The sequence below is a fragment of the Necator americanus genome, chromosome IV (genome assembly GCF_031761385.1).
Source record: "Necator americanus strain Aroian chromosome IV, whole genome shotgun sequence".
Lineage (NCBI taxonomy): Eukaryota > Metazoa > Nematoda > Chromadorea > Rhabditida > Ancylostomatidae > Necator > Necator americanus.
This window is the reverse complement of record NC_087374.1, coordinates 21,523,588-21,545,546: the sequence shown is the minus strand read 5'-3', so window position 1 is coordinate 21,545,546 and position 21,959 is coordinate 21,523,588. Positions and strand designations below refer to the sequence as shown.

The window sequence follows — 21,959 nt, the reverse complement described above, 5'->3', positions numbered from 1 at the left end:
GATGAAATCCTTTTGAATGATTTTCTAGCATCTCTTTCCATTTGAACTCCCTCTTTCTGTTTTTTCGTTTTTTCCTCCTCTCAGTTTCTACGTAACATTGTGTGTAATTGTTCCACTAATTGTCACAAAATTTTCAATTTATTTTGCTTCAGAAGTTTTTGCTGAAGTCATCTTAACTCTTACCTGTTTAAAATTTACTGTGGACTGATTTTCCTGGATGTTTTGATTGCCCAGTTTCTCTCTTGTTCAATGTTATGTCCTGTTTCTGCTGTTATCACGTTTTTTTGCCACTGCAGTGAAAATCTTGATTACTGGTACGCCGACAATTGTTACGTCATTATTTTAATTGCTGATTACACATCGATTAACGTCTTTAATTTTCTTCAGTTTTGCCATCTCTGTTGCTGTTTAGAATTTTGCATCATATATGTCCCGATGAATTGTGTTTGTGACTGACTTTGATAAGTTTATTTTCTCCTGCAATATCAGGGAGCATATTTTTGATGTTTGTGGCGTTTTGCATGCTTGAGTTCATCCATTATTTTAGAAAATGAGCTTAGAAGAAGACGAAAAGAAGGCGCAGAAAAGGGCTCGCTCTGAGGCTCAGCGTCTTGAAAGCATCCGTGCGAAAAAGCAGCTCGAGAAGCAGAGGCAAGACGTTTTGTCACAAGCTTTAAGAAAAGTGGACCAGAAGAGCAAGAGGGTTGTGTTCGAGGACAGCGATGAGAATGAGGTACGTGAATTTGGCATTGATTCGACTTTTTCACAATTTTTCCGTTCATGCCACTATAGATTGTTCCTTGGTAATCGTATATTACTCCTCTACTTAAGTGTATTTCTTCAAGTTTTATCTAGGAGAATCCATCTACGAGCTCTCAGAATGTCTCTGTCATAACGACTGCCACGAAGTGTCCAAAACTTTTTGAAGAAAGCTCTTCAGAACACAGTGATGATGACAAAGATCAGTTCAAGATTACTAATCGGCATGAGGGAAAGAAAGGTATATATCTTTGTTTTTGCTGCGATATGGCAGGATTTGGTCTTACTTGGATCATCTTTTTCGTTGGACTCTTTTTTCCTGCAACAGCTAATGGAATCATTGTTTTAGGTGAGAAGCTCATGAAACTGGAAGCAAAGTTTAACTCGGACTCGCGATTTCAGCTTGATGAAAAGTTCGAATCCAGCGGAAGTGATGATGATGACGAAAATGTTAGTAACATCGTATTACTTTTACTACCGTACAGTAGATTACATTTTACGCATAATACTCTGCTATTGAATTGCTATTTTATGAATAATTTTGTAGACCATTTTAGGAGGCCACCCAAGAGCGATTGAAGAATCTCGAGCTTTTGTCAAAAGTACTAGGTAGTACGGTGAAACCACAGAAAAAAACATTAAAGTCATCGATGAAGGAAACGAAAACTGGGCAAGCAGCTGTTCGTCCTTTTACGAGGTGAATTTGTGATAAGATATTCTTCAATACTTCCTTGGAGTATGTTTCAACTTTATCCTCAAATTTATCTTGCTACGTTGTTTGTTTGAAATTCATTTTTTAGGTTTGATCCTTTTAATGAAGAACATGTCAGATGGTTGCAAGAGGAAGAAGTAAGAACTTTACTTCCGTTTTTACTACCGCTGTCATGCACTGATTTTCAGGCGGATACAAGTTGTAAGAAAGATGAAGTAGATGAAGATGAGCTCAGCGAAACGACTGCATCTAAGCTGATTAACAAAAATGAAAAGAAGAAGGTCAATGGCTTCCACTACGAAATGCAAGCAAATTTCGCGGAGGAGGTCAGTTTTTTATTGCCTTGAGTTATAAGCTTCTCAGCTAACGATATCGCAACAACCTTCTGTTCTTCACATTCTATACATTTTTGGAGATTTGGAGGACTTGGAGGTGAAAAAAAAACAATGGCATCTTATCACTGAAAAGTACCTCATTCTAAGAATTCTTTACTTTTGTTCAGTTGAAAGCAAGGTTAGCCGGACAGTTTGGTGCAACCGACTCTGGTAGCAATGATGGTGACGCCAACTTCTCGTTTTTGGCAATGATGGGGAGAGCAGCACCGAGCACTGAACCTAAGCCTAACCTTATTGGCGAAGAAAAGGGTGTGGATATTGTATCGAATAAGGTGGTATTCTTTTAAACGCAGATATACCGATCTTACTATCTAATATGCTCTTCTGAACTAAAAGTAATTCCGGCTGCACCTTTGCAGAAACTGAAGGCAATACTCAGGAATGATTACGACGAAAATGAAGATGATGGTGTTATTGCAAAAATTGCGGCACCATGTCGTAAACCTGTGAGGAAACCTTTCATTGTAGATCTCTTCCTCATGTATTCTTGAAATGCAAATTTATTTAGCCTTTTGCCGGTGTTTCAACATCGAAATTCTTTGTCATTGGCAATGAACCATACCTGCAAAGTCTAGTCAGTAATTTCAAAAGGACACAACCGCTAGAAAAGATCGTTCCACGTTGGGCGAATCACCGCGATATATTTATAAAAGTTAGTGTTCTAATTAATCTAGAACTTAGAACTTTACATTTTTCTATTCTGTTATTTTTTCTTCGACCGGGTTTGGAGTCAGAGAACCTTTTTGCTTGGTTACCTATTTTTTCATACTTTGGAAAAATTGAAAGCTAGGACACGCTTTTTTCTCTGTTGTGCCACCGTTGTAATGCAAATGGATTGAAATCAGCTACGAGTGAGCTTCTTTGAGTGGAAGTAACCTCATGCGATACGTCAGGGGGTCGCCACATCAGCAAGGCGCTGGACAAGGGAGCGCTGCCCACGCTACTGTCAACAACTGGCCCCGCCTCTTCGTCGTGGGAAACTTCTCTTCAGACGACTTTCCGCGCACAGAACATCTGTGCGCCTGACCCGCAAGGCAAGGCAATGGCCGACAATGGCAATGGTCGACGATAAAGTTTTCGTGAATTGGCCGCCGGAACCCGAGAAAAGCAACCGAAACGTGCTGCGACTCACCTACTCCACGACAACGCGCAACTGCATGTCGTTTCGGCACCTGCCACCAACTTGAAGCGTTGAGTTGGCAATCCCCCCTCCATAATGCTTCTTCCGGACCCTTAACCGTTTCCTGAAGCAAAAACTTTTCAATCTTTCACTTATCTGAAATCCGCTGTTGAGTTGTTCTTTGAGTCTCACCTCCTCAACTTCCGGTCCTAGGGAATTGTAACTCTCAGAAAGATAGAACACTGTGATAGACATTCCTCATGAATACATCTGTGGGTGATCAACAATGTATGATTGAGAAACAATGAAATTGTAAATGGCATGCCTGTGTAAAAAAAAAAAACAAGTAGCCATCCTAACAAAATAATCTTGTATGATGAGGGTTTGTATTTTTTGTAGATAGTGTCCTTCTTATTCTACTTGGAATTTTAGTATCCACTCAGCTTTGGTCAAGAGCAGAGTCTTACTGTTATAGGGTATTAATGAATGACCGAAATCCATACTTTGAACAACAGAAATTATCAAATCAGCGTTGCGTACATTTCAAGCTGCTTGCAGACGACTTTTCTTCTTGTTGCTTGATCCTTTGCTTACACTTTGCATTTCTCAGTTTATTTGCTTTAAAAGTATTATTTTTCTGAATCTTCCTGCTTATTTTATGTAATACAGTTCACTGGATATGAAGGCTCGGCAAGCTGCAGCGTTTATTTCAGAATTATAAACATCTCCGAAAAGCTGCATTAAAAGAGAGGAGACAAAAAATTTTGCGTGATAATGGCCATGCAGAATCCAAGAATGCTGAGAAGAGAAAGAAGAGTTTCACCAGGAAGAGGAGAGCTAAAGAAGAAACTGGCTAGACTTTCTTTACCTTCTTTGATTATTGTTGAATTTGGTTGCTGTTGATTTTGTTGTTGATATTTTAGTAATTGTTTGGTGTTTAATATATATATATATATATATATATATATATATATATCGCTTGAGAAAATTATAAAATATTATGCCGAGGAAGTTTACGATAGCTTGTGCAAAGTTGTGCAGTTATTTCTCTTTTGTATTTCTTCTAGAAATTCTGAAATGAGACTTCTGCAATGGAGTTAAGGTAAAGAGTGTGAAAAGATTTTCCAGATGAACTTTGTTGATCAAATGCTAAGCAATGAAAATAAGAAAGAACCAGAATACTATCTCACGTTGGGATGTGATAGGGCCAGTACGGTGGGTTTTCTATGTGAAGATTCTGTGGCAGTGTTTCAGATAATTGCTTTAGATCGATCAAATCACTGCTGAATATCGTGCTCGTGTGAAATCTCTTCATCCAGACAAGTTGCTTGACGAAAATGATGAGCAGAAGAGAAATGAATATATACGCTTGCAGGTAAATTCTTTTCTAAAGTTTGGTAGAATTATGTTTACGTTTAGTTTGCTCTTCATTATTGTCTCGATTGTATTCACGCAGAAAGAAGGTGATCCAAATTAACAACTAATGATCATTTCATCATTATGTGACCATATTTTTGTGTTCTTGGACTGTGCGTAACTTTCGAATTGTTGAAGTAACATAAATAGCTGAAACCTTTTCAGTCAGCTTATGCGACTTTGTCGGATCCAGAGCAGCGTGGTTGCTACGATGCATGGTTGGATTGCCTGCTTCCACTGACTTACGAAGAGTTCAAGCGAAATAAAGATGCCGTCAAAGTTGTAAGATTTCGTCGCGGTGTTTTTTTTTTAATGTATAGGCCACTTAAATCATTCATAGCTTTTGCGTAGTTAATTAGTAAGTTACGATGGTGTGACCCCTCAAAGGTAGAAAAGGCTGTTTTTGGGATGCTTTGATCGAAAACAAATGTGAAGAGCCTACTTTTGTCGAAGCGGGATACCGGTTGCGCGCGTTTTTAGTTTGAAGGCTATACTAGCTTTTGAAGGTATCGGCGGAGTTCAAGTGCAGACAAACATTGTTGTAGGAAGGATGTCGACGTTGTAGTGTACTTGTAAATAGTTGTAGAATGCTCCAAATGCGGTATAACTTTCTACAGTAGACCTTCATTTGGGGGTTCTACTCTACGACTGTGGACGACTCCATGGATAGCATTGTTTTGGGGAGTATTTGGATCATGAGAAGAGGTTGATCGATGAGATGCAACAGGGAATATTTTTTCGCGGAACTCTAGATGATCTTCAAGGACCGAAGTTTTAGATTTAGTGTGGAGTTTTGGTAGTTTCGACGGGTGTAACACGGTGGGTAAGAATTGCGACTGTGTCTGCGTAAACAATGCTTCGAAACTGCCTTAGTGCAGGCAAGACTTTCATCGCTCTGAGGTCGGGGAATTGGTACCAGGCTCGTCTGGAAGAGTATAAGCATTGGCTTGATGCATCGTCTAGCCGTCGCAAGGCCACATGAGCGTTCAAAAAACATCAACGATTCCGAATTGTAGTCAGACGCGTTGGCGCATCCCAATCGGTCTGATACGCCAGAGACTTTATCCTTTATTTTTTTTTTTTGATAGCTGCATGTTAGGCAAACTCTGGAGATTAACAGTTAAATCATCGGTTATGATGCAATAGTCACAGATGAATTAACTGTTAGATTTCAGATTTTTCGTCGAAATCAGATAGGCTTGGCCTGTTTTATTTTTTAGTCTATGCATTGGATCACACCTAAACAAACCCCCATGATATCTCCGCCTGAGCCTGCAAAAGCACCGGAATGCAATGAGCCGGCAACGAAGAGTTCAGCAAGATGGGAGACTGGCAGATACGAGTCTGAAGCTGTTAGGAAATTTCGGAACTATGAACTATAAAACAAAGAGAATCCATATCTATCACATGTTTTAAAAAGTTCTTGTTACATTCCGAACGGTGCGGTACTATATATATACTAGTTCTTTGTGGTGTTTCCTAGTCTTATATGTTTGCCATCTCTTGTCAAATTCATAGTTTGTAAGCTACGCTGATATTGTATATTACATTTCCTTCGCAGCATTCGTATTTTGATCTCTTTGGATTCACTTAGACAGATTAATAAGAATAATAAGAAATCTAATAAATCCTATTTTTGAATGCTCGACTATGACTCCGAGATGTTGTTTACAACAGCATGTACTTCTGGTTTTATATCCATGATCCTGCTTTGAATGGCTTGCTAGTTGCTGTCGGGTGTTGGCAGACCGTTATTATGCTTAAGATGTTACTATGCTGCTTTAAGGTATTCACCTGCTTGGGATTGTGAGATTTTATGAACGGTAAGGAAATTATTTTTTAACATTTCTCCGCTTAGCTTGAATGCTAGTTTTGTGCTTGTTCTTGATAACGTGTTTTTCAGCATATTCTTTGGACGGACTTATCGTAGTAGCCCTTCTAGTAATCTGTTCTTGTGCATATCTTAAGAGAGTCCCACGAATCAATAACTGGTTGCTTTCAGAGAAGAAAGGATTCTTTGGAATTTTTTATAAGGTAAATGATTTATAAGGTTGAAGTAATTTGGAATTATTTTGGTGTGTAAGATAAACTCATTACTGGTTACCATCTATTATTTGGACTGAGTGACGCTTGATTTAGAGCACGGAGTTACATTATGCAGTTATACAATTATATTTTGTAGTATAGGTCGATTCTTTTTTGAGGAGGGAGAGAAGAGAATGAGTTAGGTTAGACGGCCACGGACATGACTTTTTATAGATTTAAGACGTGCCAAAATAATTAAAAAGAAATGTTTAAAAGGGAGGCGGTATTCTTTCTATTTTTTTAGACCGACAACTAGACTTATTTAACGACATATAACTCTATACGGGAAAAAAATCGATGTTATTCGGTTTTTAGGCATCTGTTATTGGCGTTCGACTACACTCCTTCGTATCGGCTGCGTGTTTCCTTGCTGCTGCCTACACTTTATTCATCAGATAATCATGGTCCAACATAAAATGAAGCAAAAGGTTTGTACGGATTCCCGATGTTGAATTGATTACATTAAAATTCTATAATGTTATTCTTGCCTTCTTGCTCACACTTCACGCTCTGTACATGATCTTTTCTTCAACTCATTAAATTGAACTTCGAGAGCAAGTACAGAAGTAACATCTTCTCATTCTAGGTTATAGATTTTGTAATCTGCTGTTAAAAAAGGATAAAATAGGCTCTTGCTTCCACTGCCACAGAGAAAAAGTACAATTACTTTGTTAGTTCAGCTTGATGGCTAGCATCGTAGTCCTCTTTTTTGCATCGCTGCAACCTTTAATGGAATTTTTCAGGCGACCCTACCCAAAGGCGTTAAGCAAAAAATCAAGAAAACGAAACCCGTTGTACCTAAACGTGGTCATAATCTCTATATACCACCTAAGAAACAAAAGCTTATTCAGCAGGTGGGTGTTTCGTGTAAGATTCTCCAGTCATTTGCATATTTCAAATTTCTTCACTTACTTAGAGGGGAAGTGGAGAAGTATGCTAGCTTTTGTTATTCGCGTCCTTTATTTTCGAATGCAGGACAAAGTAGCGGCAGAAGTAACGAAAATTATTAACGAGAAGAATGAGGAGATGGTAAAGGGTCGAGCAGATACCGCTGTTGGTCGCAATAAGACAGACTGAAGCTAGATTTTTATTTCAGCTGTATACGTTATTTTCTTATTCTTCTACTGCTGTTGTCGAATCTCCCGATCGTCTTTCGCCTGCAGCAGTTCCTCTGAAATTTCATTTATGTTTATCGAAAGGTCGGCTGTGATAAGTACACGACTCTTGCTTCTCATCGTAATATTTATAGCGAATTGGAAGATGACTTCTCAGATGTTATTCTAACTCTGGTGGTTAGCTTCCTGTGCTTGAAAATGGATTCAATGTAGTTCGTTAAGTGCTATTGTTAGTATTTGGATGGTGTTGTGATGTCAATAATTAAGAAGAGAATTATTTTTGTTATTTATGGAATTTATTTCATTTCAATAACTAAGACAATCTGGAAGATCTGAGCGAAAGCCCATCTTAATGGTACCAAACTTACATTACTATTTTTCTAACTTATGGACTAGCATCGTGTACAACAAGATAGGATTTGAAAACGACACTGACTTCATATGCACACAGCTCACAAGCTGCCCTTGGACATCCCCGGTATTTCTGAGACGGACTCACAGGACTAATTCACGAATGTTCACTGAGCACTGTGGCAGCGCAGAGTCGAAAATGAAGGAATACACAGCCAAGAAAAAAATCATCAGGACGGTTTAGAAGGCAAAGAAGTTATGTTCGTCACGTAACCTGAGTTCTCGTCAATCGCTTCTAATAGTGAGTCAGTGGATTGACTCACTACTGAAAGCGGTTAGCGGCACAAGTTTTGTGTATTCATGGGATTTGTTTACCTTTTTCTGTTTATTTGACATATAAATACTGTTATAAGGTTCTCTCAGTGTTTTTCTTGCATGTATCGCTGCCTATATTAACAGTAATGACGAGTTGTAATCGACTAGAATATGACCGGAGACTTCTTTGACAAATGGCGCTATCTAGTCGGCCATTAAAATGCGGATGTCACATGCTACTCGAATCAGACCTTGACAGCAAGGCTACACTTGAGGTTTGCACTTCTTATACAGTCGGTTAGCAATTGATTGCAATTAATTAACAATAGCACAACTAGCCAAGGATCAACTTCTTTCAAAGAGCGCAGCTAGGTGATTCTCCGAGCACTTCTAGCTGCAAATGATTTCAAAATGAATCATTTTTTACGTTATTGATAGTCCGGTAAGAAGGTTGAAAAAAAGTGAAAGGTAAAAAAAGTTGAGAGATAAACGGCGGGAGTGAAGCAAGTGATGAATTAAAAGTAATGGTAATAATAAAAGTAATAACAACTACAATAATCATGATATATAATAACGAGCTTAGTCCGTGTGTGTGTATGTGTGTGTGTTTGTCTGTGTGTCACGAAATTCGAAAATGGGGGTGCGACGGGTCCAACGGCGCCAGATAGGCATAGAAGAGGGTGCGACCGGTCCAACGGCGTCGCACTAGCGCGCCCGCGCCAGATACCTGTAGAAAGGGATGCGACGGGTCCACCGGCGCCAGATACCTGTACAAGGGGATGCGACGGGTCCAACGGCGCCAGATTGGTGCGCCGGCGCCAGATACATATAGGAGTGGGTGGGACGGGTCCACCGGCGCCAGATACCTGTAGAAGGGGATGCGACGGGTCCACCGGCGCCAGATACCTGTACAAGGGGATGCGACGGGTCCAACGGCGCCAGATACCTATAGAAGAGGGTGCGACGGGTCAAACGGCGCCAGATTGCTATAATATGGGGTGCGACGGGTCCACCGGCGTCGGATTGGTGTGCCGGCGCTAGATACATATAGGAGGGGGTGGGACGGGTCAAACGGCGCCAGATTGCTATAACATGGGGTGCGACGGATCCATCGGCGTCGATGGACCAGTTCATTGGTGCGCAATAACTTAGTGTGCATGACGCAAAAGGTAAATGGTTGCAGCCGTTTCATAGCTGTGACCACTTGGCGCTTTGCTCTTCACCTTTATGACTCCTCTGCGTGCCTATTTCCTTCTTCTTTCGCCTCAAGTTTGAAGGATGCCGTTCCAGAAAGTGGAAACATGCATGCAAATGGCTGCTTAAATAACAGCAAGATGTTTATGTGATCTGACGTGGAACGTTATCTTTATCAGTAGGATAATGTCTTTCACGTCATTTAATGTTAAAACATCATTCTGTGATAACTATTGGGAGAAATCAGGAGGAATACCCAAACTTCGAGCAATGCTTTCAAATTGCATCTATATTATTCTGGCATCGAAGGAGTGTTTGTAGCTGATGGTCGAATATTCTCCAAATGTAGAATTGACGCGTTTAGAAGGAAAACTCCGTAATCTTTCGCCTTAATTTACAATATAAAGAAGAGAAGGAAAGCGTTGTTTAAAAAACACATATAATTTTACAGAAAACACCACTGCTATTAACTTTCATTGATGAGTGAAGGGGAGCGAAGCTAAAATCACCGAAAGTCTGAAGTCCGGCTTTAGCCGGACATTCAGACTGGTGAATAATAATAGCAGTAATAATAATAATAGTAATAACAAACAGGAAAAAAAAATGAAGGTACGATATGATGTATGATTCGTTAAGAAACTCCTCTGTCATCCTTCTAAATTTTGCGGGGCTGCGGAAGAGAAAGTGGAACGAAAACGTGTACATAAATAATCCAACAGTGACTAGAGAAAAAAGATTACAAACCTTTGAAAAAGTGAGTTCAAATGACTGAAGATCAGCGCATCCGACAGCATTTGTTCACGGTCATGAAATAGACCTTCAGCAATGACCCGGATGCTATTCATCGATCACAAACAAGTAGATCACCTAAATGATGTGACTGAATTGCCCATCGGAGTGACGGAAAATCGCACTGTTCTCTTGGAACTCTCATTTCATCAAAGTGGTAACACAGAACGGAAGGCGTAAGTCGTAGGTCCGAAGTTCAAGTTCAAAAGCTCGAGAGTTTCTATTCATATTTGGAAATACTCGCTAAAAGAAAAACCCACTGCTTCGGTTCCACATTGTAAATCTCCGTTTGCTTCTGCCTTTGGAAGTTGTACTTTCCTCTTTTTCACCGTCTACATTTGCTCAATTCGTCACCCCTTCATAACATTAGAGTTGCTTCGGGAAATCAACAAAAAAATTGACTCGTGGTGTACAAGAACAAACAGAGCGTACATTAAGGAGAACATTGATGAAGAAGAGGAACAACGAGGCGAAAAGAAAGCGATTTATAGTCTTGGTAATAGAAAAAAAAGACAAGCAAACAAGAACAAAAATAAACATAAGCAAACAAAAAGACACAAAAACATTGGATCAGGAAGGTTGTCGTCCACCAATTCTTCGAAAATTTTGGGCAATGAAGCAGCAATCATACCCTTCCATCCACAGCAGAACACTACTTTAGGAAAAAAGCGTTATTTTCTCTAAAGCATATGATATTGCTGCCATGTGACATTTAACACACATCTTTGAGTCCGTTTTATGAGTTGCTGCTATTTAGCGCATCGCATTTCCGATAACAACTAATCTCCTAGTTCACAAAGAGAACACCTTAAAAGCGGCTTACGCCTTCACTTTGCAGTGTTTGGTAGAGATAAAAGAAGCAACTATAAAAACAGAATCAGAGATTTGAGAGCAGTTCTGGTTCCCAACAAAATAAAACAGCATGACACCAGTGCCACCATATTTCTTCATTGTCGTTGTCTGCTTAGGTGAGTTTGGTTTTATTTTAAGGCGAAACGTAGAATTCGAGTGGTAAAGTGATAAAGTGATAGTCGAGTGATAAACAGCTAGAAAATTCCAGAAATTGGCAGAGTACAGCTACTTACTACATCTACAACTGCCAAAACAAGTACTAGCGCTAGTGTCAGCACATCAACCGGTTAGTTTCTTTAGTTTTATTGTTCATTCAGGCGTATACCAATTTACTTCTGCAGCTGAAATTTGTGAAAAATTGTGGAAATACAAGTTGAGGATATTTGATCCGAAGAATGTGAAGAAAAAAAAACATTGGAAATATACAACCTTTTTTGCGCGAGAATCTTGCAAAAATTCCAACCATTCAATCGATGATCTACATTAGGGTCAGAACGACATGAATCACGGTGCAAAATCTAGGATGGATCCTTGTTGATAATATTCCTAGCTGTAGTTCACGATGGTCCCACCTCGACAACCGCTCAGCCGCACCGCTTCGAGCGCAGCCGCTCACGCAACGGCATCGCGCTTCATGTTAATTTGACCCTGGTATACTTTTCTATTGAAGTGTTTTAAATCATTTCACAGTCTACAGTTTCAAAAAATTCAAGTCTCCAGAAACTTTGCCAACCTGTCGCTGTCATTTTTCAAAACGACCCTAGCATAGCACCGTATGCAACTATATGCAGTCACCCAGCAATCCTCGCGTGACCGCGACGCGTGCAGGTTGACGCGTCATCGGTGCACGCATGTTCTCAACCCTCTTCAAAGAGCGCCACGAACTTCTAGGAGTTGTCCACTTCTCGTTTTCATCCTTTTCCGTATAGTACTCCACGGTTTTAGCAAACTACCTTGCCATTAGTCCTATCGTTTGTTTTGTTTTAGGGCTCTTCAGAGATTTTATTAAGGAAGCATTGGATTTCCCCTCTATTTCTTCGCTCATAACTTGCGCGATTAGCGTTTTTTTTTTGTAATCGTAGGCATAGTGAATCCATGTTAAAAGAACGCCAACTATGAACAGTAGCACGAAGACTGGGGCACAAATCTAATTCCTGCAGATTGAAGGGGAAGTGCACTGGCATCACAAAAAACTACTAAACTGACGAAGAAAAGAGTTTCTCCAGAACTGCGATAATGAAGCATGTTAGTGGTGTACAACTGCACAAGAACTGCGGGAGGGTGCAAGCGTGGCGCGCTGCAATAGAGGACGTCGTAAGAAACAGCGTTCCGGGGTCGTCCATTCCACTGACACAGGGGGAGATGAACGGAATCACCCTCTTCCCCACAATGTCCGACCCTGTATAGGCATAACCCACCTAGAACCCGTGCCACCCCAGATTCGTGGGGTGATCCTTGTAAGAGCCAAACAAACTGCAGAACTAATGGAAAAACACACACAATTCGAGCTCGTCTACTACAATAGCAAAATTCACATTGACCTCCATCAACCAACGCACATCAAGTTTTTTTTTCTTGGTCTCCAACCGAAGTGATTCTGGATGTATTATATTATATGGGCTCCGAATTCTTCAGTTTCCAAACACCCAATAAAATCTTCTTTCCAGTTTCCGCTGTCTGCCAGGACGACCCGACCGTTAATTGCACCAAATACAAGCCGCAATGTTCAGATTTCCACTACAACGACCTAATGAATAAGTAATCAAATTTTCTTAGAGCATTATCCATGCTTCTAAAGTTTTTCCTACAGATACTGCCCAAAGACATGCGACAAATGTGAGCCTGCAACGACATGCCAAGATGCCGCAGATCAGTCAGTTTTAAACAATCAGCAAGAGAGTCCACCCAACTAGAGATCGCATATAATTCAGCTGTGAAGCATGGAATGCAAATGGATTCTGCAACAGCACCTACAGTTCCACCGAGCAAAAGAAGGCGTATTGCGAGAAGACATGCGGATTTTGCTCATAGAACCACCAGTTCGCGCTTACTCCTTTTTCTTTCGAAGTGTACATATAGATAATGGTATGGTGTCCTCGCTGCTGATCTTTGGTGTTGTTGTTGTCCGTTTCAAATGTATTCCATGAAAAATGAAAGATGCTTCCAAGTTTTAAATTAAATGCATGCATCGCACAAAGAGCAAACTATTTTGATTAAGCTGTTATCACTCATCGTAAAGCGAGGGCTGCACTATCGCTGTCTACGTGCCTTCTCCAATGGGTCACCGATATCAGAATTGTAGTGTAAGGAAAGAAAAATCTGGAAAAAATAGCCGAGGTCTACATAGACGATCCCACAACTCTCGTATCCCAACATCTACTTTTACAATTCGATTTCTTCCCGATGCTCATGTCCCCTAAAGCGACCGCAGCAGTGCAGATTCTCTGCATCGCACACATTCACTGTTGCCCTTTTCTAATGCGCTTTGTGGTCGATTGGGTTAACATAGAAGGTAGCGCCTGTACTGGCGAAAGGCCCCGAAGCGACGAGAAACTCCTTTCCATGAGCGCTTTCATCTTTCCTAGATGTGCTCAGTCTCTAGTCCTACAGCAGGAATGAACCTTGCAAGCTGTCATGACACATGCGATGTACTTCTTTGTTCATGATTACTAAAGGATAAAGGATAGAGTGCCTGGCACTAGTCATGCCGCTCGGGATACGCCAACGCGTCCACTTCAATTCAGAATCGTTCGAAGTTCGCAAACGTGTGTGTGACTTATACAACGACTTGCGAGGGCTAGCCGGTGCCAGTGTCAGTCAGTGCTTTTACCTCCTAGACGAGTCTGGTACCAATTTCTCAACTCCAGAAGGACCAAATGTCTGGTTTCCACTAATTTCGAAGCATCGGTCGTACAGTCACAGCCGCACCTCTTACCGACTGCGCTAAACCCTCCCAACAGTACTAAAACCACAGTGAATTAGCGGAGAAATAGAACGATTATTTTTCGCTATCGAACCCGGATGCACTCACTATCAGCGCCAATAGTATTCTTCTATGGTTGATAAGCGAGAAAGCGAAAAGCTAGTGTGTAGTGTGCTAGTGTGGATCAGTGACACATCGTTAATTTCTTATAGTCCGCTTGAATACGTAAAAGATGTGGTGGATGACGAGGATGATACACAATCTTGGATGACATCTGTGGGGTAAGGACGCACTGAGAACTACGTGACCCACGGATAGTCACGTCTTGGATAGTGCTCTCTCATACAAACATCCGGGGAAGCGATAGCGTTTTAAAGCAATTTATTACCATATCATGGTAGCAGATGAGAACAAGAAAGTACGCTTCTTATCCTCAGTAACACCATCATATCAAATTAAAAAAGTTGCGTGAAAACGCGGATTTTCATCCAAGTAATGGAGAAGACATCACACTCCTCAAAACCCCGTCAAAGTCGGGTCAACGACCTGAAAATCCGCGCAGCTGCGCTCGAACCGGCGCGGTGAAGCGAGCAAGCGAGCAGAAGGCTGCTCGCAGAGTTCAGAGCCGCACGGTCGCGCGGTTGGGTGGCTCTGCGGTTTGCTTGTTATTGACTATTTACAACAGTGTGCTCAATAACCACCAAAGCCACCGATCCGCCAAACCGCGCGGCTCTGAACTCTACGGGCAGCCCTAGGATCAGCTTGGGGCCCCGCTAGCTCCACTCATCCCTGCTGTCCGAGCGGAGTCAGCGTTATTCTCAGGGTCAAGCGTGTGTTGAGAATTTCTCAACGGGGGGTCGTAAGAGGGAATCGGAAAATTAAGAAAAAATTAAACTAAGGGTCGGAAAATCAGAAAAAATGTAAGGAGCAAAGAGAAAAGGAAGACGAGGTTGTCGATTTAAAATAAACATATATTAAGGCATACAAAATTTAGTGTAATTTAGGTATACATCATTCAGCAGAAAAACAGAAGTGGAAACTGCTTTTTTCTCAGTGCTGTAACTTGAAGGAGGATCAGCAGTGAATGGCATTTTTTCACCGCATATCAGAATATATTCACAGCTGAAACGTATTCTAAGGTTTTTTTTCAGGTCCCGATATCTGCGAGTAAAAAATGGAAGAATTGTCTCAAGGAAGAAAAAACGTCAATGATGCATATTCATTACTTGAGTTCAAAATAAATTCGTTTAATATTTGAATGAACGATTGAAGAAGACTCGCAGTTGCAGTTGGGGAAGACTATAGTAGCATAAATAGTTAAGCTAAAAAGAGGGTACACAAACCACAAAATGGTTTTTAAAAAATTTATTCTTCATAATCCTGATAATGAAACTACTGCGCTTTTTGAGCTAATCTTGACGATTGACGACATAACATTTTTTTGCTGTTCTAACTTATGCTTGATGACGTCGGAGCCGCTTCGATGGCACAAACCGTGGAAAATCATATGTCGTCGAACGTGCAAGGCGGTAAAGGAGTCCCCATTACCTGAACGAAAAGGAAAGCCTTCAGAAAGGAGAAAGAAGAAGCTCGTAGACAAAGGAAACGTGCCAGTGGCAAGAGCATCCTTTCTAAAATATCAAGATTTCTATAAACAAGCCTCTCGGTTACTTTTGAACTAGCACAAACAATTGAAATGTTGAATAAATGTGATAATAAATAACGTGATAATGTTGTGGAGGTGATGAAATAGAAAATCAATTATTTTAAATGCAATTAACTACCTAAAAGTTCTGATCCCTTCAAAAAATCGACTTGTTGTCAAACCCATCAAGTCTAAGCACTACAAAATTGTGTGTTACCAATTCACATGAAAGAAATCAAACTAACCAGAGGTGACTTCGTATTAAGTACTAAGAGACCATAGGAGGCAATCTTCATAGCTTGCACATTGCTTCGGCACTCCTCCGTTACAGTCAATTCAATATATTGAAGATTCGCAGTGGTACGGAAAAGTAGCGTCGAAAATTCGCTTAGAAACGGATGACAAACGAGATCTTTAGAAGCTAACAGACGTGTAAGAGCACTAAGTAAAAATAGAAGCATAGCTGCAATGAAAAGCAAGTACGATGGCTCAAGTTGGTAAGTGTAGTGCAGATAAAGTGCATTATGCGTGACCTTTCACTATCGACCGCTTATTCATGCGCGATTACAAAGACTTCGATAAGGACATCTGTTAATTGACCATTACATGTTCTCTTGAAATATGTGCTGATGCCGATGATTCACCGTGAGTGGATGGTTCAAATCTATGCCGCGCTGCTTTCATTGTGGCCGTCAGGGATGAATCCATGTTAAAGGCGCTACTTTTGCATTTAGCGCAAAAGAATTTAAAGAGCACATTTCTCATCCGACAGTGACGAACTTCTTACTTTCAGTCGAAAAAGCAATTATGATGCTGCTACTGAGCGAAAAAAAGACATCTACAGGCGCAAATAGGGCTAAAATTAGTACAAAGTAGGTTCCACCTGTTTCTGAATATCTACGCTCAAAGTGAATTTTGTGCAATAAAGCTGGCTGCGATCTGTAGAGAGAGATTTCTTCTATATTTCTACAAAGTTTGGTGCCTCTAGCTTTCCTAGTCTTTTTGAAACCTTGTTGAGATAAATCCCAATTTTTGCCTCAAATTTTCGAGTTTTTCTCAACTAGCTTTTGAGAGAACCGGAACACCTACAGAGACCAAAATTTGCAGTTAAGGGTTTTTCTTGGTGCTCTATCCAAATATGGAGTTGAATTTTTCAACGGCGCTACCGTATCCTCGCAACTGGAAAAAACTTTATAAACTAAGAGCGGAAAAAGAGCGAAATCTCAGATTTTCGGCAACGCGCCAAAATCTGTGTGACTTCAAACAAATTTCCATAACTCAGCTCTTAGTTTATAAAGACAAAGTCGGTTTGAAGCATGTTGTAGAGGTTTTTACTTTTTTACAGGTAGTTTTCATCTCTAAAAAAGCTAGTTGAGAAGAAGTTGAGAAAAATGCCAAATTTCTCAACTTTTCTCAACTAGGTTTCAAAAAAAAAACCAGAAAGTCCCTGCAAAAGATTTTTTAGCCATTTTGTAGCGCAAATTTTCCTCTACACAACGCAGCCAGCTTTATCTTCTTATGTCTCTTCGTTAGTGAGTTATTCATGTTTATTTCAAGGTAACAAAATCCGACCAGTCCAGCAGTAATTTCCAATTAAGGCCTGGTTCTAATCGCTTAAATAACCTCTGTATAACATGTGGCAAACAGTACTCTGAATACAATTTCAAAAAAAAACTGCCGGTGAAATGTTCTCCTCAGTGATTTTTCTCCGGTTTTGCAAAAATCTAGATTCCGGCGGGGATCGAACTCTCATCCGTCCATTTCCATTGTCGATGAGTAAAATTGTTTGTTAATAATTGGAAATAGTGTAAAAATTGTTTTAAAAGGCGTTCTCCTTCTTTTTCAGCTGTTTTTTCGTTTTGCAAAAATAATGGTTCCGGCGGGGATCGAACTTTTGATCATCTCTTTATCAACGTCAAACAGTACAACTGTGTTGTCGAATACACATTTAGAGCTCGCTTATCTTTTCCACAGCTAAGATTCACCACCATCTTGGCAAAATGTCGCAAGGTGGTTCCCTGATCCATATAGGTTGGGCGACGACCTGTGGCGAAAGCTAAGCTCACCGTGGCATGGCTGCTTAGTTTGGGGAAAAGTCTCTTTGCCACTCCAGCGTATTCACTGCCTCAGCACCCTGCACACTGGGCCCTGCCGTCTCAGACGTCGGACGGTATGGCGACCGGTGAGAGGCGATCAAATCTCAGGTTGCTCAGGACGTCATTGATTCTGGACCAAAGCGACACACGCACGACTCGCCATGGAGACTGTCTCAGACTGTGTACTTACAACGCGAGAACAGTTTCCACAGATGCTGACCTGCATGCCCTTTTCGGAGCTGCAGAGGGTATCAAATTTTACGTGATTGTTCTGCAGGAGACCAAGTGCAGAAAGAGCGACGTACGACAGATGAATGAAAGTACACTCGCCATTCGTGGAGAGAAGGTTCCGTCGCGAAATGTAGGCGGTGTTGGTTTTGTTGTGCATCCATCTGTCGTCCATCTCGTCGATTCTCACGAGATCCTGTCACCTCGTGTGGCCATTCTTCGCCTCCGCCCTCTGCGCCAAAAATCCATCAGTATCATCAACTGCTATTCACCAACATCAGCAGCTGATGATTCCGAATTGGACGTGTTTTACGAGGAGCTGGAGGAAGTAGTCCGCAACGAGAAGTCCTTTTACAAATTCGTTGTCGGAGACTTCAACGCAAAACTAGGAAAGGCCACAGAAGAACAATACAGGGTTGGAAGATTTGGACTAGGGGACCGGAATGAAAATGGCAACCGTCTCGCCGGGCTGTTGTCCGCCGCTCGCCTCTTTCATGGGAACTCTCTTTTCATGAAAAAAGATCATCGTCGGTGGACATGGGAATCGCCCAATGGCGCGACTCGTGCGGAGATCGACCACATACTCACCAACCGGAGGTGGTGTCTACTTGACGTCTCAGTAGTACCATCCTTTTGTAGTGGTTCTGATCAATCTTCGTGCGAAAATACGACTTAGCCACACGATGGAAAAGAACATCTGCTATCGGCAACGAAGGAGAAAAGAAGTCGTCTACGACGATTGCGTACTCGAGGACTCCCTGTCCCAAGGTGACTGGCACATCGAGGAGGACCCAAACGTGGACTACGAGATGCTGCTCAGAGGATTACCAGCCTATGCTGAACGTGCCTCGAAGTCGCGCACGACAAACTTGGATCGAATTTCGAAGACCAAAAAGGAATTGTTAGGAAGAAGAAGGGCTTTGAGGCTTGATTCGAATGCATTGCATGTTGAGTGATTAGTAACAGCGATTAATAAGTAACAAACACTAGCTGCAGAAAAGCGTTGCAGGAGGATCCTTCGAAATACAAGCCGAAGAAGATTCTGGAAGCAGCAAAAAGAAGAGTGAGTCTAAAGAAGTGCCGCAGGGATCTCCGCGAATATAATATTCCGCTAGCAGCCTTGCTGAGCGAAGACGGGACTCGCACGTCTTCTCATCGTGAGATGGAAATCATTACGGAGAGGTTCTACTCGAACCTTTTCCGTTCATCAACTCCTGTGCCAAGCCCAATCATCCCCACTGGCGAAGCTCCACCACGGATTCTCCCTTCGGAAGTACGAGTCGCTATCAAGAGCATGAAACCTGGCACAGCCGCCGGACCTGATTTTATATCAGCAGACTTTCTTCGGGCCGGTGGCCATCCGCTTCATGTAATCTTAGCAGCGCACATGACATCCTATCTTCAGAAAGAAAGGATCCCAGACCAGTGGAAGACCTCGCGAACCGTTCTTATCCACAAGAAAGGTGACCGAGAGGACCTTCGGAACTACCGTCCGATATGCTTGCTGAGCGTGTTATACAAAGTATTCACCAAGATCATCCTCACACGCATATCTAGGACGCTGGATGAAGCCCAGCCTCAAGAACAAGCTGGATTCCGCCAAGGGTTCAGCTGCTTGGACCACATCCAGACCGTGTCGAAGGTCATAGAGGTTTGCCGGGAATACCGCCTGCCCCTTCTTCTAACCTTCGTCGACTATGAGAAAGCCTTTGACAGCGTAGAAACGAATGCGATACTGTCAGCGCTGGTCGATCAAGGTGTGGACGCGTCGTATGTGAGGACATTAGTCAATTGCTATGAACAATGCACGACTAGGATACAGCTTTTCCACCGCCCCCTCACCATACCCATTGGAAAGGGGGTGCGACAAGGCGATACTATATCGCCGAAGTTCACGTTCACGGCTGCATTGCAGTGGATAATGAAATCACTATCCTGGGAAGAAAGGGGCATACGTGTTGACGGAAGATTTCTCTCGAACCTTCGTTTCGCGGACGACATCGTTCTCTTTTCGAACAGTACCAATGAAGCAGAAACGATGCTCAACGAATTGAACGAAGCAGGGAAGAGAATAGGACTACGAACAAACAGAAAGAAGACACAGTTCATGAAGAACGCCCACTGCGAGGACGGAGGAGTACAACTTGAAGGCTCCCAAATCGTGGAAACTCCGTCATACGTATATCTCGGACGTTCTATGAACATGGAAAACGACTTGAAGGAAGAACTAAATAGAAGAATGAGAGCAGCATGGGCAGCATTCGCAGCCGTCAGGGAAGCTACGGACCAACTGACGGACCAAGATCTTCGTGCACATCTGTTCGACTCGACAGTCCTTCCATCGCTCTGTTACACAGCGGAGACGTGGGCAGACACCGCGGCCACGTCTAGGAAGCTACTTACTACCCACAGAGCCCTTGAGAGATGTCTCCTGAAGTTTAACCGGCGCACACAACACCTTGCCGGTCTTCGTAGCTCCGACTTAAGAGAAATGTCCCGTCTTCGCAACCCAGCGGAATATGTATCGAAAGCAAAACATAGATGGGCCGGTCACATCATGAGAAGAATCGACGATAGATGGACTAAAAGAACGCTAGAGTGGATCCCAAGGGACGCTAAACGCCCCCGAGAGAGAACGCCAACGAGATGAGGTGACATGTTCGCTGCACGGATGGACCAGCTGAGAGCTCAGCTGGATACGGCTCAAGGACCTCGTCAACGTCACTCACGAAGCTTGAGAACATCTTGGATGACAATGGCGAGGGAACGAAACGAGTGGAAGAGATGCTGGGGCCCGCACGTCCAGTGAAGACGGGCCATCTAAGTATCTAAGTAAGTAAGTATCTTTTCAAATTATATCCTACATATGTACTGACTCACTTCTAATTCTTGCAGTAACATCTACCTCGTACTAATCCGAGCAAATATACCTGGAGGATATTTTTGGTGAGTAGCCAATGTGCAATGGGTCGCGGCCTACCGGAGCATCTTCGACAATCTGACAGCCTTCTAGTTAGCCTTTCTTTATTATCTTGAGTCTTTCTTTATTATTTTGACACGTCTTTTACTCTTCTCGCCTTATGGTAATCATTTATTGGATCTATTTATACACTAATTGCAGTATTTACAGATGTACCAGGATATTTCCGCCCTTACTCCTGAAGAGAGCTTTATGCGGTTTTAAGAATTTAACTCCGAACTAAGACCTTCAGCGGAGTGGCTGGCAAAGAAGAAAAAATTGAGAGATGCATGGCTCACATCTCAACATAAGACGACGACGACAGCTCCACCCTCTGATCGATCCTCTACTATTCTTTTCGCAGTACTCGGATTCCTCGCTTTTATAACGATCATCGCGTTAGTGGTAAGGGTTTTTTATGCAAACACTTTTTTCCAGTCTATTTGTGAGCTTTTTGAAATTCGTTGCAAAATGTTTTCTGCTATTATCATTATTTCTGTTCATGCTTGGGCTGTGAAACGGCAAAGGAATCGTGACCGCGAAGTCCAAGAACACCAAGAGCTACTCGTGCAGTCTCTCCGCTCGAGGTCCTTGCTGCTCGAAATAGAAGATTAAAACTATTTATTAAATTTATTATATAGGTAAATTCCAATAAACATCTTCTTCTTCTTGTCTTCTCACTGCACTGTTCCACATCTCCATACGAGCTACCTGGAACACACCTTATTACAGAAATTCTACAGAAAATCAAACACAATATTCTAACCTTGTCTAGGTCAGTCCATCGAGAGGTTGAATGCTTTTCTACCTCGATTATTATTCTTGACCTTCTTCCATCTGGCACACGTCACGCGGCATCTTGAACATATAATTAACATGACCATATAATTTTAGTTATTATTTATTCTATTAATATCGCTGTATTACAATATATGCTTTGTTTTACTTGTAGAATTACTACTTTTTAAAATAATTTGTCATTTGTTTATTATATCGTATTATTTT

At 41.7% G+C, this 21,959-nt stretch overlaps 7 protein-coding genes across 10 annotated transcripts; 6 read left to right on the top strand and 1 right to left on the bottom strand.

Moving 5' to 3' along the window:
- Positions 1 to 550: 550 nt before the first annotated feature.
- Positions 551 to 3,843, top strand: RB195_002226 (uncharacterized protein; the record flags this gene model as incomplete). Its single annotated transcript, XM_064199387.1, has 10 exons — positions 551 to 733; positions 856 to 1,000; positions 1,109 to 1,209; positions 1,317 to 1,456; positions 1,560 to 1,608; positions 1,660 to 1,797; positions 1,974 to 2,138; positions 2,226 to 2,312; positions 2,375 to 2,518; positions 3,700 to 3,843. The coding sequence occupies 10 exons, from the start codon at positions 551 to 553 to the stop codon at positions 3,841 to 3,843; spliced, it is 1,296 nt and encodes a 431-aa protein (XP_064055268.1).
- Positions 3,844 to 4,114: 271 nt separating this feature from the next.
- Positions 4,115 to 5,784, top strand: RB195_002225 (uncharacterized protein; the record flags this gene model as incomplete). 2 transcript variants are annotated; one of them, XM_064199386.1, is made up of 4 exons in its annotated part: positions 4,115 to 4,201; positions 4,254 to 4,361; positions 4,568 to 4,684; positions 5,623 to 5,784. In XM_064199386.1, the coding sequence occupies 4 exons, from the start codon at positions 4,115 to 4,117 to the stop codon at positions 5,782 to 5,784; spliced, it is 474 nt and encodes a 157-aa protein (XP_064055266.1). The 2 variants fall into 2 exon arrangements, with proteins under 2 accessions (XP_064055266.1, XP_064055267.1); XM_064199385.1 differs by having other exon boundaries at positions 4,133 to 4,201.
- Positions 5,785 to 6,218: 434 nt separating this feature from the next.
- Positions 6,219 to 6,886, top strand: RB195_002224 (uncharacterized protein; the record flags this gene model as incomplete). Its single annotated transcript, XM_064199384.1, has 3 exons — positions 6,219 to 6,225; positions 6,306 to 6,436; positions 6,803 to 6,886. 3 exons carry the CDS (start codon positions 6,219 to 6,221, stop codon positions 6,884 to 6,886), a joined length of 222 nt encoding a protein of 73 aa, XP_064055265.1.
- Positions 6,887 to 6,888: 2 nt separating this feature from the next.
- Positions 6,889 to 7,564, top strand: RB195_002223 (uncharacterized protein; the record flags this gene model as incomplete). 2 transcript variants are annotated; one of them, XM_013452785.1, is made up of 3 exons in its annotated part: positions 6,889 to 6,915; positions 7,231 to 7,341; positions 7,463 to 7,564. In XM_013452785.1, the coding sequence occupies 3 exons, from the start codon at positions 6,889 to 6,891 to the stop codon at positions 7,562 to 7,564; spliced, it is 240 nt and encodes a 79-aa protein (XP_013308239.1). The 2 variants fall into 2 exon arrangements, with proteins under 2 accessions (XP_013308239.1, XP_064055264.1); XM_064199383.1 differs by having other exon boundaries at positions 6,904 to 6,915.
- A 3,609-nt stretch (positions 7,565 to 11,173) lies between these two features.
- On the top strand, positions 11,174 to 13,134 carry RB195_002222 (uncharacterized protein; the record flags this gene model as incomplete). The annotated part of the gene is made up of 5 exons (XM_064199382.1): positions 11,174 to 11,219; positions 11,312 to 11,389; positions 12,771 to 12,861; positions 12,914 to 12,976; positions 13,035 to 13,134. The coding sequence occupies 5 exons, from the start codon at positions 11,174 to 11,176 to the stop codon at positions 13,132 to 13,134; spliced, it is 378 nt and encodes a 125-aa protein (XP_064055263.1).
- A 2,355-nt stretch (positions 13,135 to 15,489) lies between these two features.
- Positions 15,490 to 20,645, top strand: RB195_002220 (uncharacterized protein; the record flags this gene model as incomplete). 2 transcript variants are annotated; one of them, XM_064199379.1, is made up of 4 exons in its annotated part: positions 15,490 to 15,555; positions 17,703 to 18,522; positions 18,635 to 18,896; positions 18,992 to 20,645. In XM_064199379.1, the coding sequence occupies 4 exons, from the start codon at positions 15,490 to 15,492 to the stop codon at positions 20,643 to 20,645; spliced, it is 2,802 nt and encodes a 933-aa protein (XP_064055260.1). The 2 variants fall into 2 exon arrangements, with proteins under 2 accessions (XP_064055260.1, XP_064055261.1); XM_064199380.1 differs by lacking the exon at positions 15,490 to 15,555 and having other exon boundaries at positions 17,844 to 18,558; positions 18,635 to 18,947.
- On the bottom strand, positions 15,530 to 16,132 carry RB195_002221 (uncharacterized protein; the record flags this gene model as incomplete). Its single annotated transcript, XM_064199381.1, has 2 exons — positions 15,530 to 15,574; positions 15,917 to 16,132. 2 exons carry the CDS (start codon positions 16,130 to 16,132, stop codon positions 15,530 to 15,532), a joined length of 261 nt encoding a protein of 86 aa, XP_064055262.1.
- Positions 20,646 to 21,959: the final 1,314 nt, after the last annotated feature.